Source organism: Artemia sp. Qi Xiang Cuo, chromosome 7, assembly GCF_049724085.1.
Source record: "Artemia sp. Qi Xiang Cuo chromosome 7, ASM4972408v1, whole genome shotgun sequence".
NCBI lineage: Eukaryota > Metazoa > Arthropoda > Branchiopoda > Anostraca > Artemiidae > Artemia > Artemia sp. Qi Xiang Cuo.
The window spans coordinates 50,916,996-50,936,099 of NC_142800.1; the positions used below are offsets into that span (position 1 = coordinate 50,916,996).

The 19,104-nt window shown below is 33.8% G+C and overlaps 1 protein-coding gene across 4 annotated transcripts in view; it reads left to right on the forward strand.

The window, feature by feature from the left end:
- Nucleotides 1-19,104, forward strand: part of hppy (MAP4K3-like protein hppy) — an 86,486-nt gene that overhangs the window by 40,877 nt on the left and 26,505 nt on the right. For 2 of the 4 annotated variants that reach the window (XM_089092371.1, XM_089092372.1), the window contains exons 7-13: nt 933-1,014; nt 3,375-3,476; nt 7,160-7,232; nt 8,714-8,846; nt 10,304-10,342; nt 14,563-14,610; nt 17,923-18,068. In XM_089092371.1, the coding sequence (XP_088948497.1) occupies nt 933-1,014; nt 3,375-3,476; nt 7,160-7,232; nt 8,714-8,846; nt 10,304-10,342; nt 14,563-14,610; nt 17,923-18,068 (623 nt within the window). The remainder of the gene's footprint in view (nt 1-932; nt 1,015-3,374; nt 3,477-7,159; nt 7,233-8,713; nt 8,847-10,303; nt 10,343-14,562; nt 14,611-17,922; nt 18,069-19,104) is intronic. The other 2 variants (XM_089092370.1, XM_089092373.1) reach the window with 2 other exon arrangements.

Here is a 19,104-nt window from a genome sequence, read left to right on the forward strand (position 1 = left end):
GAAATGAGAGGTTACCTTGCTCAGTCTGGAAATTTGATTTTCATTTCCTTACCCTCCCCGTAATATAGAATTTTTGTTTGACCTCTCCCCCCTTCCTAAACAGAAATATCTGCAAACTTCACTTGGGACAATATTATCTTTTTTTTAATTCTATGTATTGACATTTTTTTAATAAACTAGCATAAATGCTTTCAACGACTGAAGTGCTCAGCCTGAAATCAGCTCCAAACCGTGAACCTGAATATTGTAAAATGTATATGCTGTTGAAAGATCTCATGCTGGCTGCCATCAATCAGAAGGTGGTATTTTCTAGCATCAAATTTTAACTTCTAGCATCTAGCATCTAGGTGGTATTTTCTAGCATCAAATTTAAACGAATTTTTGCTCAACCAAAACGGCGTGTTTAGCTAAACTTAAATTTGCAGGGGAATTATACTCCTATCTCATATACTCAGTTGCTGAATTTTAAATTTACCAGATGCCACATATCTGGCCCATGTATGATCACTTTTGAAGGTATTGTATTTGAGACAGAGTTAGTCGGTAGAGCTAACTTAGGATGTGCAAAAAAACTCATTGTTGGAAAGGATCAGGTATGACTTTCTGATTGAGGGTAGACAATGTTTATAACGTCAAGATTCTCCTGACTAGGTTTTGTTGGAGGAAGATTTGTTTGCATGTACCTTGTTTCGCTGCATGTATGCTACTTTGTATATGATTTCACAAATATCAGTTATTACGTTCTGTGTTTTGTATATTACATTGCATAATATATATTTTATCTTATGTTATATTATATTTTGTATATCACCTTTTTATATTGTATTTTACCTATGCTACTATGAGTGCAAATATCATACTGTGACTCTATTAAATGCTTGTTCTGTCTGAAAACCAGTATATCGATCTTATTGATTACCATCTCATTTCAGGTCATTCGAATTTCATAGTTTTGTAAAAGTCGCGTTGACAAAGAACCCAAAAAAGCGGCCAACTGCTGAGAAGCTTCTTGAGGTAATTCAAATCACAGTTTTAGCTGTCAGTTGTCTTTCTCAATGTTGAAATAATGGTTCTTTAATGATATTAACCCTTAACTTACCAATATAGTCGTTTGTAGGGAATGTTAGTAAGTGGGAATTTCTTGAATTATTGTTGAGGTAAAATTTTAGACAAGCTACTTTTTGATATCTTGGAAAGGGGTTAGGTTAAGAAAATGAAACTTTCAGCAATGAATCCAAGGCCAAAACATACTCCGGGAAGCTATTGCTAATCTACTGTGTTAACCCTCTTTTTATTTCTGAATATTAGAAATTTGCCTACTTGACAGGTCTATTACCTATTGGAATTTTGACGAAACAACATTATACCTTAGTTTTAAGCTTCTTTTCCTCGGATTTTAGTTTTGGAAATGCAATTCCTGTTATTTGAATAGAATTTTTAGCGATATCAATGGGATTTTTCTAAATTTAGGAAATGCATTTGCAGATCTCTGAAACCTTATAAATTGGGATTGAGCAAAGTTGTGAAACTGAAAACACCTTTCTTGTACTTCCTTTAAGCACAAGATCTATTTGGCAGGGTTTCACTTTTATAAGACAAAGATTTTTAAAGGTCATCAAATGTCAGTCCCTTCTAGAGAGAGAAGCAGTGGGGTTAGGTAGTTCAAAATACCTTCCCTGGACATACTTTAGTCTGTAGATCCATCCCTGAAAGTTTCATTTTCCTAACCTAACCTCTTTCCAGGATTGCAAAGTAGCTTGTCTAAAATTTTACTTATTTTTCAAAACAATTTTTGTAGATGTTTCTAGTTGGAATACTTCACGTAACTTTTCTCGCTAACTTAGTAGTTCCACACAGCCTTAACAAAATTTTCAAACATATTAATTTTTTGTTTAATCAAGGTTTTACCCTTGTATATTTCACACTGTGACCACAATTAGGAAAACGTTACAATTCCTGAATAAATATGTGATTATCAAGTCGCAGGAATGCTATCAGAAATTTAACCGTGTTCTTGCTCCTTAGGGCAACAAACAATTTTTAAGTGAAAACTTTGAATAGCAGCGAAATCCTTGTTACTAGGGTTACATATTCCACTTTCTGACAAGTTTCAGCCCTTAATTTGATCATGATGTATCTTCTGACGCAGAAAGTGTCCAGAAAAATCATTTGTCGTAGGTCTTCTTTGCTCTTTAAGCTACCCAATGAATAGATTACATCTCTGAATTTTTTTAAAACCTTTTTCTACAGTGATTTTTTTCTTTTTAAAACCTAAAGTCTCTGAATCAAGCACATAAAACCTTCTCTTCTAATCTTTTCATGGATAGTAATTTTTTTTTCGCACAATTTTTTATATGTTGCACACGTGGCTAATGCTGGATCTATTGTTTGGGATTGGGTGACTTCCCCTTCTCCCTTTAACTTCAGCGAGGCTGCTGTGTACTTTTTTACAGTTATCTCTTGCATATATATGAATATCGTCGAGTAAAAAAAGAGTCCTAACAATTACACAAATGCTCATAACAATTTTACTCCTTAAAATTCTAGTCGTCCCCACTCTCCGAAATTTTCCAGTGCTCCATGTGGTCAGCAAGTGAAGCTTCCTACAATCTTTTTCTTTGATGTATCGAAAACTCATTGAATGAAGCTTTAAAAAAAAGAGAATAAGAAAAGAAACTAGTTACTACTATTTACATATTTCTAAAAGCTAATATATGAAAAGAAATAATTATAGCCTTTTAATGTTGATCCTTATATGCTTCTTATTTGTATATACGACTTGATGTTTATTACTTGTTTTTTTTATAATCTTAACTTTAAAAAACGTTTCCAAAAAAAAGTTTTCCAAACAAAATTAAAGAGGCATAGTAAAACAAAGAGCAGAATTAATACTTTATAATTAGTCTCGAACAGAAATTATCCCAAATAAGATTAGAATAACATTGTAAACTGTTTACTATTAACCCCATCCCAAAAGGCGGATAACTATTACTCCAGCCCCGTATCTGCTCATGATACGTAAAAGGGGCTTACACTAGTAGTTTCTGCCTTATAGATAACGTTAATGGATAAAAATAACTGTTTTCGTGCTTAGGGAAGCAAATAATGAAAAATAATTAATGCTAATGGTAGTAGGCTCCTGGAATGCACTTTCAGTATTGGAAAGGTATTGCAAAATCATTTAAACGATGTTTTAGTACATCAAACTTGACTATGGGAAATCCATACTGCCATCTGTTATTTAGTACATCTATTATAATCCATACGTTCATATATTATGAATAGTGCTAGGCGTTTGTAGTTCTTTTCCTTTATCTTGGGACCTAGGAATTGTTAAACCTGTTTTTTATTGATGCATCTGGTTCATTTTCCAGCATCAGTTTATGATGGGCAATCTATCAAGAAGATTAATGGTTGAACTGCTTCAACAAGTATCTCAGCCAGGAACTTCGGTTGATGCGGAAGATGATGATGTGGCAAGTTACTTTTTGTTTTAATGAAAAATAGATAACTACATTTTTTCCCATTCTTTTGAAACAAGACAAGCTATATTTTTTTAAAACGACAATCTGGAAAAAGTAGCCTTTTTGGTTGTTGATAATCATACACCCTTTTAGCCTGAAGCCAAATGAAGCTCTCTCTCTCTCCCTCTCTCTCTCTCTCTCTCTCTCTCTCTCTCTTTCTCACTCTCTGTCTCTTTTTCACACTCTCTCTTTCTTTCTCACTCTCTCTCTTTCTTTCTCTCTCTCTCTCTCTCTCTCTCTCTCTTTCTCTCTCTCTCTCTCTCTCTCTCTTGCCGCATGAACTTTCAGGGACCATTCTTTTGACCAAGTGGACTTCACATTTGCTTTTGAGTGGGCCCGAAAATAAGCAGTAACAAATCCTTTTCTGAACATTTATAAACTAAGTCCATAAGTCCCTGGATTAAGGAAACCATAATGTACAAAAAAGTTATTATTTTGAGAGTCCCCTTCCCCCCTAAGAGATGGACAGAAATTTTTTTTTCTAATCTTGGTGCTCTGAGGTGCTCGGGACATAAGGATCCAAAAGCACAAACATAACTTAAAAAAATATTACTTTGCCATTATACAGGACATGAAATAGGATAAAAAGTTTTTTAATGATTTGAAGCTTGCATCCGTAAATTTTTGGGTCTAGAAGACCCAACGCACGAAAAGACTCAAAAATAGGTTTGTTTCACCCAATAGCGGTCCAAGAAACTCTGTTTTTTTTATCAGCTGGGACGCAGACTATATCCAATAAGCCCAGACTAAACGGAACGGTTAGTGTGGAATAAGCCAAGACTAACCCGAGAGGGGATATGATTTTTATAAGATATTTATTTCAAAAAGATCACTATCACAAGCCCACAAAGGGCCGAATTCGGCTATCAGAGTCGACAATATAAATGGTTGCACTAAGACTGGCAAAAATGCAAAAAACAACAATGAACAATTATTTAAGAGTCAATAATTAAAACTTTAAAAAGTCAATTAAAAAGTTAAAAAGATAAAACTGGTCAAACTAAACTTACACAAATACGAATCAGAAAAAGAATTAGAACGGACATAAAAAAAAGGAAGGGGGGGGGGGGAATAAGCGAATATACACAAAAAAAAGAGCGAGAGACATAAATGCATATAAATTAAAAGGAACACTAAGAAAGTGTCAATATTTCAACTACAGTAAGTCAATAAAAGAGTTAAAAAAATAAAAACTGGTCAAGAAGGGGGGGGGGGGAAAAAAATAAATAAATACCCCCCCCCCCAAAAAAAAGACCGAAACATAAAATATAAAACAATTAACGGGGGACCTGAAAAAAAGGGGGGACAACCAAATGACGGCAAGAACAAGTCCATCACCATCAGCTAATAAAAACCAGAGGGGGGACAAAGGAAGTAGTGGGACATTTTATTCATTTTTTCTGTAATAAAGGTGACAAAAGTTCTTTCGTATCTGGAAGTAACGCAGCGAATGGGGGACAAAACAGGGATGGGCTCAGAAACAGCTCGAGGCGGCCGTAATCTGGATGGGGAGTGACGTTTGGGGGAAATACTTGCCGTCCGAGAGTTTGTTATGACATTTTTTGCAAAACAGAGTCACAAATTATTTCTTCGTCTGTCGAGGGTCGAGGGTATTTGTTCTGTAACATTTTTCTATCACCTTTCTGTCATAAAACTTTGACATGTTTCTATCACCTCAGTAATAAAAATGGGTAGGTATGTGATCTATTAAGCACAATAAAGGTTATACAAAAGCGAGCCAAATAATTATTTCGAAAAGTTAGCCAAATATAAAGTTATAATGTTACATAATAAATAAACTTGGAAATAACTGTTTTAAAAACTCTTAAGAATCAAGAAATAGTTTAAAAAAAATAAAAAAATATATACACAGCATGTATAATGACTTGCTATGATTGAAGGTTTCCTTTTCCATCCGCCCCAAATTTTAAACTAAAGATAGAAATAAAAACTATTGTACAAAATTACAGCCAATCATATATTTTGACAGAGTATTTAAAATTTTGACTAAGATTTAAAATCGTCTTGAACATGGGTCGAAGGAGGGGGGGGGTGGCAAAAATTAATCTTAACCGAACAGAAAAGCCATTTCTTTTTTCTTTAAGATAACAGTAAAATGAAACGCTGAACTTTAAAGACAAACCTTAATTACTCCAAACTTGAGTACGATTCTTTGAGTGAGCTATTCAGAAAAGCTGAAAAAGCTTTACGAATGTTCCTGAATGAATAAATAATCCAAAAGGGGGAAGAAAATAAAAGGAACATAGTTAAAAAACGAAAACAAACAGTAATTGCCAAAAAAAAAATAATAAAAATGAAAGCCTTAAACCCACTATAAGGCCAGGGGGTCGTTTGTTCTTTACAGAAACCGATACGGTATATATTTCGGACGGTGTGTTTTTATGTCATAACAACAAAAGCAACTAAGACAAAACATTTACAACACTACATAGTTTACAAGAAAGAAATAAACTTCTTATATTAAATATATTGGTGACTTTCAATTTAGTTTTGAAAAAAAAAATCTTAAAAATGTGTTTTTTTTTGTCAGTAGCTTTCATTTTGATTCCATTTACTCAAAACTATAGAAAATTCATACCCAAATAAAAGTTATAAGGCAAACATTGATGTTTTTTAAGACATCTATTTAGTTAGCTGTAAGATTTTGGAAAATCTTTTGTGGTGGCAAAAATTAATCTTAACCGAACAGAAAAGCCATTTCTTTTTTCTTTAAGATAACAGTAAAATGAAACGCTGAACTTTAAAGACAAACCTTAATTACTCCAAACTTGAGTACGATTCTTTGAGTGAGCTATTCAGAAAAGCTGAAAAAGCTTTACGAATGTTCCTGAATGAATAAATAATCCAAAAGGGGGAAGAAAATAAAAGGAACATAGTTAAAAAACGAAAACAAACAGTAATTGCCAAAAAAAAAATAATAAAAATGAAAGCCTTAAACCCACTATAAGGCCAGGGGGTCGTTTGTTCTTTACAGAAACCGATACGGTATATATTTCGGACGGTGTGTTTTTATGTCATAACAACAAAAGCAACTAAGACAAAACATTTAAAACACTACATATTTTACAAGAAAGAAATAAACTTCTTATATTAAATATATTGGTGACTTTCAATTTAGTTTTGAAAAAAAAAATCTTAAAAATGTGTTTTTTTTTGTCAGTAGCTTTCATTTTGATTCCATTTACTCAAAACTATAGAAAATTCATACCCAAATAAAAGTTATAAGGCAAACATTGATGTTTTTTTAAGACATCTATTCAGTTAGCTGTAAGATTTTGGAAAATCTTTTTTTAGAATAACCTTGGCAGCCCTATTTTGGAAAACCTTTTAAATTAAAAGTCAGAAAAGACAGCGCTTTTCATTTATTGCTTGGAATAGTACTATCCAGAAACTAAGTAGTTTTGAATGGATTTCTGTGAATAAACCAGTGAACGAAGGAGCATGACAAATAAGGGAAGCCTTTGTTAGACAAAGACTGATCTAGTTCGGTGCGATCTCCCTAGATTATAAACCTTTCAACACAATTTTTGCTTAAATTTTTTATTGTTCTCATCCCTTACTATTATTACCGATAAATTTTGCTTTATCTCATTTTATTTCTTTCTATTCTTCAGAATCTTCAAAATGTTCCTCAAAGGATACAGTCTAGAACTACAAGAAATCGCAAAACCAAATCTGAATTCCTGAGTAAGTGTGTATTTTTCTTTATATTTATTCAAACCAACTAGTTGCAAGATTGATGCAAATGACCTTCCTATGAACCTTCTGCGGGTATAACAATTATTTGCTTGCAAATTCGGATATTTGAACCTTCTGCGGGTATAACAATTATTTGCTTGCAAATTCGGATATTTGAACCTTCAACTCTACTCTTTTGTATTGTCTCTTTTGCGAAAGTCTCTTGATATACCCCTCCCCCTATCAAGTGCCTTGTTTGTGTGCTGTCAAGGCTATAATGCCTTTCATTGGTTATTACATGTATGCTAGAACTTCTTATCGGTAATGAATTTTGCCAAGTGGGGAATTTTCCAACTCCCCCCCCCCTCCCCCTGATCTACAATTCTGCTTCCTTTCGTTTTTCTAGTTCAAATATTTGTTATTGTTTTCTCGTTTTTGTCAGAACTTAGTTTACATTTAACATTGTATGTTAAAGCTAAACATTGATAAATAAAAGCTAATAATTGTATATTCTCTCACTCTCTCTCTCTCTCTCTCTCTCTCTCTCTCTCTCTCTCTCTCTCTCTCTCTCTCTCTCGCAATTTTGCTAATTACACTATTTTTGTCTTATTATTAAACTGACAAAATTTTAAAAGACGCTAGGTGGCGTTAGTGATTTTTTTTTTTTCAACGGTGGTGACAGTGCTTTCCTCATATTCTTTGAACTCTGACTGTTGTACAGCAAATAACAAAATGAAGTCTCAGTCTAATATTAAGCTTTTGCTTTTCTAGTCAATATTACTTAGCGTTTCAAATGGATGTAGCCTCTTATGGTTGCTTTCATTGCCTACAGAGCGTGCACTTCGATTTGGATGCACATTGCATATACTGTGGTGACTTCAACTGTTAAGTGAATGGTGATCCTTTACGGTTTTAGATAAAAAACAACCACGTGTTTTTGAAAGAGAGTAAAGGGTGACTGTAGAACTCTCTCTCTCTCTCTCTCTCTCTCTCTCTCTCTCTCTCTCTCTCTCTCTCTCTCTCTCTCTCTCTCTCTCTCTCTCTCTCTCTCTCTCTCTCTCTCTCTCTCTCCTCTCTAGGAACAAAATAGGTGATGATTGGTGACCTGACCGATCTCCCTCTCGAATATGCCCTTATTTTCAAAGCGTTCCCTGGGTAAAAAGGACCTCATATATTCTTAAGGAAAGACGTTAGTGGGCTCTAAAATAGACGAAAATAATTTTTGTTTTTCATCACTATTGAACTTAAATTCGTAGCTCCATGGGCCAAGGAGGCCCTAATATAGAAATAAAGTATTAGGTTGAGGGCATGTCATTTCCCCCTCCTTGTGCATTCCCCTTACTCAACGCATAAAAAAATTCCGCAGATAACTCGTACAATATAGTCAAAACACCTATGTTTCTAATTTGTTAAGTTTCCTCCTTTGTATTGTGCAAGCTTTCCTGTTTTTTTGTTCGCCAAATTATAAATTTATATCCTTGGAATTTTAGTGGAGCAGGTGAGTATCTCTCCTCCAGAAGAAATGCCGTCTACATCTTGGAGCAACAGCTCAGAACCTGATGCGACAGAATTCGACCTGTCAACACAGTGGATGGACAATGAGCTCTGGGAGCCGAACCAAAGGCACGTTATTTATTGTAGTCATAACATTTCTATTTTCTGACTTTTTTATCCCTAGTTGAATCTTCCATATTATGCATCATGAGTTTAATTCGCAAATCCTGCTTTAAGTCAGTTAATTGTAGTTTTGTTTCAAAATTGGCACCAATGGGGTTAAATAAATGCCTCTATTACATAAGCTTTAAGTTTTAAGACCACGGTTTTCATTTTCAATTTATAGTTGTCAATTAAACTTCATGAGACTGGCAAGTTTGTATTTTACGTTTACATTGATTCCAAATTTTTGACATTTTTGACATTAATTCCAAAAATACGGTGGAAATCCTCGTCGTGCTAGTATATAAAAAAAAACCCAGCTGTATCCGGGGAAAGTGATAAACGCCGTTTAGCATACTGAAACTAAATTTTGAGGCGATAATGGATCAGTTTTGGTCAATTTTTACCGAATCATATTATTGACTTACGAATAAAGTAAATATAACACTCGATGCCTTTTTTTTACGCTTTTTTTATGCTTCCAAATATAATAATCATTTTTGTCAGAAATGAATTTTACCCCCGCCCCTATATATACCAATTCAGGGTATATATTTGCACATTGGGGGGGGGGATTTTATTTCTGATGTAAATGGGAAGTTTAAAATTTACCCCCACCCCCCTAATGTGCAAATATATACCCTGAATTGGTATATAGGCGTCGGGGTAAAATTCATTTCCGAATCACAAAAATGATTATTATGTTTGGAAAGAGCATAAAAAGGCATCAAGTGGTATATTCACTTTATTCGTAACTCAATAATATGATTTGGTAAAAATTTAGCTCAGTTTTTGATAAAAGTAGTAGTTGCTCATCCTACTCGCCATAATTATTTCCATTGTCTCGGGCATTTCTTAAGTTAGCTACAAAATAAAGTCATCGTAAAAATATTGATAATTAGCTTAGGCACTATTTCAAAAACTTCCCAAATCTTGTCGTCAAAGTCCAAATCTTAGATGACAAATTCTGGCAATCCAAAAATACGGTCGAAATTATCATCTTGCTGTTATCAAAAAACCAATCTGTATCTTGGGAAAGTGATAAACGCCTTTTAGCATACTGAAGCACAATTATTGAGGTGACAATGGATCAGTTTTTGACAAAAGTATTAGTTGCTCATCTTTCTCTCCATAATAATTTCTGTTGTCTCAGGTAATTCTTAAATTAGTTATAAAACAAAGTCATCGTAAAAATAATTCATATGAAAGCTATCGAAATTAACTTCATTTTTCTTTGTTTTTTCATGTACTCGGGTTATCTTTGAAAATACTTAAAAAAAATTTAGTTGCATTTTGGAGTATCTTGTTCAAATTTTCTAATTATTCTATATTGCATTTTTGTTTACCTCCCCGAATTTTTCTTTGTGTAATTGTAATATATGAAACCCATGGATAACGCTCGTACAATGACTATTGTTTTTTAGGGATTTACTTGATGATATTTCTGATGAACTAAGAAGAAGGTAATAATTGAATGAAGTAATGTTTAAAAGGGAAATAGAATGGTGATGGTGTTTTGTGGGGCTGTTGCATCATTCTTCGTTTCTCTCTTCTTGGTTGAAATTGCGGTATTTTCTTGTCAGATCCAGTATTGTAGATACTAGGTTTCTATCCCTTTTTAAGATTCTAACGCCTTTTAGTCTAGTTCTTCAGTTTAGGCGAGAGTTCGGACTAGTATACTGCATCACAATATAAAAGAAAATTAAAATTAACCTTTTACAGCAATCAAAATAATTCCTGAGCTCAATAAGAAGTTGACTAAGTGAACTTGGAGTGGTCCCCCTCCACCCCCTAATTCGGGGACCATTGTTACAGTTTAAGCTGTAAAACTTGTACTTATGCTAAAAAAAAATGAAATACTTTGTTCAACGAGAGGCAAAGCTGGCTTTAACCTTTTTCAGGATTGTATAAAAATGACGTCATTTTGACTTGTTGATAGATGTTTGCCTGTGAGTTCAAGCAAATTCAGTCCCTCATTTTGCATACAAGTCCAATTGACATTGTCCGTCATGAGTCAGCCCAAAAATGTTGATCATCCCTTAGTTTATTCCTACAGTGCTTGCATTTTGAGCTCAGAGGTTAGAATAGAGCTGTATCCTTGAAACTACTATTTGTTATCACTCCAAACTGGAGTACTACGAAAAAAAAAGTACTAACAAATAAGTTAATGATCTTTGTACCCTTTGCGAGTACAAGGCGTGATTGAGTTAACAGATGAGACATTGTAGTGTTTTCTTTGTTGTGATGACTTGGGGCTTGATACTTTATGATAGTGCACAGGGTTTTGAATATAAATACGTTAGTGTTACCTATTTAATGGCTGGGACGAGTAGTTGTCTGTCAAGGATACTGCACGAATTGATTCATCAGTGATTAGATCGATTAAACACTTAAACCCTCGAGGTACATTTTTCATGGTTTAAAGCATAAAATAACATTATAAACGTACATTTTTCAACGATTGTATTACATGTTAGGTAAGGAAAGCCTCGGTTAGTTAGAGGATTGATTTAAAAACAATAATAAACACAGTGAGGGTAGACCAAACTTCCAAAAGTAAACACAGTTACATTTACTTGATGGAACTTGAGAGACATAAATCAGTAAAAGACGCAAGACTTTTGGGTGTTAGAATAAATATGGTTGCACTTCAAATGGTTGAAAGCATAAAGTAACATTATAAAGGTATACGTTTCAACGATTGTATTACATGTTAAGTGAGGAAAGCCTCAATTAGTTAGAGAATTGATTTAAAAACAATAATAAATACATTAAGGGTAGACCAAACTTCCAAAAGTAAACACAATTACATTTACTTGATGGAACTTTGCGACTTCAAACCATCTTATAGGAGTTACCTTTCTATTTCAAATTATGAGTGACATAAATCAGTAAAAGACGCAAGACTTTTGGGTATTAGAATAAATATGGTTGCACTTCAAATTGTTTGAAGCATAAAATAACTTTATAAAGGTACATGTTTCAACGATTGTATTACATTTTGAGTAAGCAAAGCCTCGGTTAGTTAGGGAATTGATTTAAAAACAATAATAAACACAGTAAAGGTAGACCAAACTTCCAAAAGTTAACACAGTTACATTTACTTGATAGAACTTTGCGAATTCAAACCACATCATGGAACTTACCTTTCTATTTGAAATTATTTGAGACATAAATCAGTAAAAGATACAAAACTTTAGGGTGCTAGAATAAATATGGTTGCACTTCAAATTTAGCTAGAGTTTGCAAAGGGGATATATTCTGAATGCTTAAAAAATATTATTTTCGTATGACAGCTTTCTCCACAGAATTAGCCGGAAATTTGAATTGGGATAGGGCTGTCATTATTAAAAAATGGATGGTCAAAAAGATTACGATTGTTACCAATAAGAGACAGTAAAATACCGCAATTTGTCGCCTTTACGCTTGCAGATAGAGTAGGCGTATTTACAGGTTAAAGATCAGGCTTAAACTAGTCAATAGCTGCGTTGTTTTTAACTATCTTTCAACCTAGTCACAGTGCTCCCAAGCTGTTTTTTTATGGGGGGGGGGGTAGCGAAACGGACTGTTTGAAGCTTTGCTTATTTCTGTTTTCTTATTCTAATGAGAAAATAGGACCAATAATTTGAACCGGCAGGTTCTGATCATCAGTCGACTGGCTGCACTAACATATTCTTGTGCGTTATTCACAAAGAAAGTTAATAATAGTTTTGAAAAGATAGAAATGAGAAACTGTAAAATCAAGCTAATTTATCAGAACTGTTTGTTGGGTTTTATCCACCATGTTTCCTTCTTTTTTTTCTGTTTACCAACCTACAAATTTGTCTGTTATGGAATCTATAAGTTTGCAGGCCTCTTAATCCTCTGTATAAAATTGCAAGAATTGGCTGAACAGTGAATAGCCGGATAATCATACCCACTAAATGGTCACCAGTGACAACCAGTAAAGCTGCTTTGTATGCTTTTCAAATCATTCGGTTTCAAAAGCATGCATTTTTCTTCTGCCACTTTCCCATGAATCTTTAGTCTTAAGTCTTTTCAGTTTTGTGTTAAGCTGGGCTTGACAGCACCTTTTGGGAAAAGAGGCGGATTACGGAGGGAGGAAAAAAAATGTATCTTATACCGTTGAGTCTTTTATGAAAAATAGTAATAAATGGATTTCAGTAACGCTCTCAAAGGTCTACACAATGACAAATATTTCCTTGAATTAACATATATGTCACAAAAAAGGGAGTATCAAAGATAGCCTACCTATTTTTCTTTTTGTGGAATTTCTCATTCTCTCTCGCTCTCTCTTCTTTCTCTCTCTGCCCTTCCCTCTCTTTCCCCCTACTCCCGCGTAGCGATCCAGAATGTTTTTTGCTATTTGATTGGAACTGTTCTTTCATAGAAGGATCCCGAGCCTCACCAGCAACGATTGTGTAGCATTCGCTTATGCAGTTATCAATGTTGAAATTATCGAATGGGTGGCATTTGTTTAGGTGTTTATCAATGTTGAAACCCCTATTAATGAAGTTTTAAATATGGTCTTTTAGGGATTAATTATGGTTCTCAAACTGAAATTTATATTCTACCCAAGTTAAACTTACCGTAAGAACGACAAGCCTTTTATATGTGGCTTTCTGTTCATCTTAGGTGTTGACGTCACCCTTTACTTTAATGTAAATAGAAAAAAGATCTTTTAATTCATTCTTGTTTGTTGGGAAGGTGAACAGGTGAATTATAGGAAAACGAAGAAGAATGATCAAATAATCTTTCGAAGAACGAATTACTTGTGTTGAATGAAATGCATGGCCATTGGACGAAATGCATGGAGTTTGCGTGCTGACTGCAGATTTTTGCACAACACGCGAGGGAAAATATTTTCAATTAGTTTTACTGTTAAGAAGAGTAAGAAAGAGTAAAAACGTTGTTTCACACTCTACTCCTAAGGAAATCTACAGAAAACCCTGTCTGATTTTGACTAAAAAAAAAAAGAAAAAAAAAAAAAAAAAAAAAAAAAGATTTAACTCAGTGTCTGTAAAAAGAAAAGGAATAGCCAAATTTTAAAAAGTACAACATTCGTACGATGAAGAAAAGAAAAAAAAGCGTTTTATAGTGTTTACCCATCTTCTCAGCAATGTCTATGTGGTAATGTATAATAAGTAACCACTTCATATTAATTCCGTTTGTCTGCCACTGCTATAAAAGAAGTATTTTCAAGAAGTGGAAAAAAAACTATTCTAGCCCATTCTTGAACTAGCTGAGCTATACGAAAACACTATTAAATTTTTGGGTAAAAATTCTTATTTATAACTTATAGAATTCGCAAAGAATAATTTTTATTAGAAAACTTTATTTGTGGATTATTGTCTTTTTTTACTACATATAAAGTTTTTTTTTTTAATAAATTCACCTCAATATTGCTTGAACCTTATCCGAGACTATTCTAGGGATACTGGGGTTTTCTATCCCGAAGACAAGTCAAAGCCCTATGTTGTTCCGTCATGTTATGGATACTGAGTGGGGTCGACCCGCTCAATGGGTTAAGAGTGGCCTTAGTTGCCTAATCTACCATGAAACTAGATTTGGAAAAGAAATAAATAAGTGCTTGCTCTATGCTACAGAAATTATGTACAAACGTCGAGTTTAGTGCCGCAATTAGTAGTAGAAGTAATTCTATTTCTATCTCTTTTTGTTTCAGAGATCTTTCTCGGCGTGATGATAGTACAATTCTGCGTTATTCAGAACAGTAAGTGTCCCACAGTAGTACACTCTTCTTGTATTTGTCTTTTATTCGTCTAAGGCTAAAATTACTGAGCATATCAGTTGTTCTGTGAGGTCTGGAATTAAGGACTGACAGTGACTGTAGAAATGCTTTAATCCAATGTAGAAGCTTTAAGACCTATTAAAAATGAATATTGTAAGACGATTTGGCTACAGTGGAGATTATTTAATAGATCTAGGTGATATCATAGTTTTATGATGCCTTTCTTGCTGGAGTATGGTCGATTAATTGCATAACGTCGATCAATTCCTTGTGATGTCAATTAACCTTAAGAGTATGTACATACTCTAATATTTAAAAACTTCCCAGTGGTGTCGTTGAATTCAGACTCTTAGGATAATAAAGCTGATTGACCTTTTAGGCGATTAGATCAGCGAAAAGAAGGCAGACAAAAATAAATCCTCTGTTGACTAGAACTGTAAACGAAATTTCGAACAATGACCTGTGGTTGGAAACCTAAAAATACATTTGTTATCTATAACACCTTAAGAAATGAAATGAGAGAGAAAAAGAGAGAAAATTCATTTTTAATAAATACCAATATTCACAAAAAAAAACATCAAACAGATGTATGAATCTAAGAGATGAAACATATCAAGAGATGATGTATGAATCTAAAATGCTAAAGCAAAAGCCGTGAAAAAAACTTTTTGAGGTAAAGATGAATAAAAATGAGCAATAAAATTTATGGTTGGAAAAAGTTCACGTGCAAAAACTTTGTTGACTTGTAAATTTTATTTCGTTTTTCAAAACAGAAGTATAATTAAATTTAACTATGGATAAAAGAGAGCGCATAAGGTCCAAAAAAGAATTTGCTATCCTTGCACAAAATAGCTAGTCATTTTGAAAATTAAAAATCTGAAAAGTATACTAGACGGTCATGCCATTTTTGCATACCTCCCCTAGATTTCTCTAGGTACCCATTAATGTGGGTCGCTGGGACTTCCTTGCCCCAAATAGTATTAAGCTATTAGAGTTGGAATTGCATGCGCCACACAAGGCAATGTCTAGGGGCTGTTATAGCACTATATAGTACTGGTAACCACTATATTGTAATGGTAATATTTTTTTTTGGGGGGGGGAGTAAACCTCCCCCTCCAACCTGCATATAGCCTTTCTGGTCTTATTAATAACCGGATAACTATACCAATTAAGTTGCCTATAAAAGTTAGTATAGGCAAGAGTTTGTTCTTTATTATAATTTTACATATTCATATCCACTAGGATGTAGTGAGTGCTAAAACAGAAATTAATATTTACTATGGGTTAAAGTTCGTTCTTTAATGTAAACATTGGATGTGATCGTCTCTTACTAGGTTGCTAGCTACCGCTGCAACCCGGAATTAGCGATCCTGAACTGAGAAGTAAAATAAAATAAATTATCTATAAATATTGCATTTACTTATTACGTCATATATGGCTGCAACCTACGGTTATGATCATCATTCATCAAGCTTGTACATAAAAATACAGTTTTTTTGTAAAAAGTGATTCTATTTTAAAAACTTATTGTTTTTTAATTACAAAAGGCACTAGATGTAGAAAATTCCTTTAAGATGAGCCATTAAACAGCTCTCTATGATTTTCCAGTGCCCAGCTATCTAATTTGAAAAAAAAGAAAAAAGATGCCCTTGATGCAGAATATCGTGGTTTCAGCCACTTTTCTTGATTTTCAAACCAATATATTTTCCTTGTTATTCAAGCCAAGGGACAGTTAATTTCCTATATTGGGATATTGGAAAAGGCAGTTCTAATAGTGTACTCCTATTTTTGATATGACTCTAGTTTTACGAGTTGTGGGTTATTTTGTTTTTTTTACTATGGGACGTGATCGTCTTTTACTAGGTTGCTAGCTACCGCTGCAACCGGCATGTCAAAGAATCTAGATAACTTACAAGAGTGCAAACTGACGCTAGTATCAACAAAAAAGGTGACCAACGCTATCTAGCATTCTGCGTTTCTTTACATTTTTCAAGCTTTGTAATTTGTTTCAGAAACTTAGATCAAACACTTATTACTACGGCAATTTTGCTAATTACACTATTTTTGTCTTATTATTAAACTAACAAAATTTCAAAAGACGCTAGGTGGCGTTAGTGATTTTTTTTCAACGGTGGTGACACTGCTTTCCTCATATTCTTTGAACTCTGACCGTTGTACAGCAAATAACAAAATGAAAGTCTAATATTATATAAACTTTTGCTTTTCTAGTCAATATTACTTAGCGTTTCAAATTGATGTAGCCTTTTATGGTTTCTTTCATTGCCTACAGAGCGTGCACTTCGATTTGGATGCACATTGAATATACTGTGGTCACTTCAACAGTTAAGTGAATGGTGATCCTTTACGGTTTTAGATAGAGAACAACCAAGCGTTTTTGAAAGAGAGTAAAGGGTGACTATAGAACTTAAAACGAATGGAAATTAAACTAAACATTAGGGGGCTTCTAACTGTCGTAATCTCATAAAGTTTTAAATTTATCTATGTCCAAGAGTTGCTCCTAAAAAATTGAACTGATCTCTTTTTCTTTTTTTTCAACTTCTAGTGAGTATACATATTGAAATGAAATTGCAAACTGTTATAATCGAACTGTAGTTGCTTGAAATAAATGAGGGTAGCCAATCATTAAATTGTGATTGCTTTAAAATGCAAGTTAAAGTGATCAAATCAAGCAACCCTCATTTCCCCATCCTACTTTGTTGGTATAATGTTTCTTCTTTTCTTTCTTAAGAATTACTGTCTCTTAGACTTTGGAAACTAGCCTGCTGTGAAAATTAAATGCTTGAATTAACTTAAATGAGGATAGAACAAGATAAAAATTAGATAGACATTTCTATACAAGATAGATATTGCATAGACAAGATAGACATCGAAAGACAGTTTTTGAATTTTGTCTGGGTTTGATCGAAGGAAAAAGAAATGCACTGGTGCCAACTCAGACAAGCTAGTTATTAAACTGATTTGAGCCATAGCTAAGGACATAGACTTCTCAAGATATCATTATTTTTGTTAGTATAGTGAGAATTTTCTTAAATACTGAAATATTATGAGTTTACTTGAATACTGCCTGAATTAACGACCAACTCTGAATAAAGACAATCTTTGAACACCAGCTGTAATATGAATTTTATTTGAAAGGAGGCGTCTCTTCGAGCCAACGATTTTAGTATCCGTTCACATACCAACATATTTTATTATTTCAGTATGCGTAATACAGTTTAAATAAGTTAAATTATCAAAAATACAGGTGTGTATTTAATAATTTTGTTTTTTTAGATCAACTTTGCCAGCCAATGCATATTTTGATTCCGGTGGAGCTAATGGTATTGATGGAATTGCAGAGCAAGTATCAACATTGAAATGCAATTATCGACAGCGGTCACTTAGCGACGGGGACGGGTCAATAGCCAAAGATGCCAACAGTAAGCCTTAAGAAATCATTTATAATTTTTTCTTTGTAGCATGTCTCAAGTATGTGGCAGGTTAAGAAACCAAGTCGGCGTTGCGTTCTTCGGATAAAATAGTACAATCGTTCATCACATATATATTTCATAGATATTTCAAATTTTGATGAAATCCATATTTGTGGGCTCTATTGTAACATTTTGCTGTCAAGTATGTTTAAATATCGTATTTTCTGTAAAAAAAAAACATTTGTGATCAGGGGAAAACTGAGGCTATACAAAAGGGCGGTAGGAAAAAAAAACTTCCCTGCGATGATTATTAATTTGCATTCTTCCCAACATTATATGTTGCTGTTGAATAATGCAACTGATTGTAAATGTTAATTCTCCTCTAAGTATTTTCACATTGACTCTCCCTTTTACTTTTTTGGATAAACTTCGATCAATCGAAATAGTGGTAGTAATCATCACTTGTTAAGTATTTCAGCAGCGTTGCCTTTTCTTCTTCTTCTATTTTTTTTTTTACTTGGTAACAGGAATTCATCAACTTAGAATTCACTTCGAAGGTTTTATATTCTACTTAAATTAGCCGATGGTCAAGGCTGTATCCAGCCACGGGGGGGGGGATTCGTAAAAACATAACAAAAATGAATATAAACAAATTTGTATGTGTTTTTTAAAGTCTGTTTGTACCCCCCCCCCCCCCTCCCTAAAATAATCCCTTTGTAGCCTTCCCCCCCAAAAAATCCTTTTGTAACCCCTCTTCCGAAAAAAATCCTGGATACAACCATGCCGGTGGTGTATATTTTTTTAAATGTTGAGGCAAGTCTTGGTTAAAAGCTTTCTTTAAAGTTTGAAGGATGCAGCTGCTGCATATATGTTTGGCGTTCTTGTCGCCATTTAACCATCACCATACAATCAGCAGTGTCTGCTTGACAAACCTACTATGTGTCATCTTTCTTGACAACTTAGAAGTTTCAGTATGCAACATGTCTATGCTAATAGATTGCATTGGAGGATCTATATCCTATCAAGTTTGTCGACTTTTGTATGA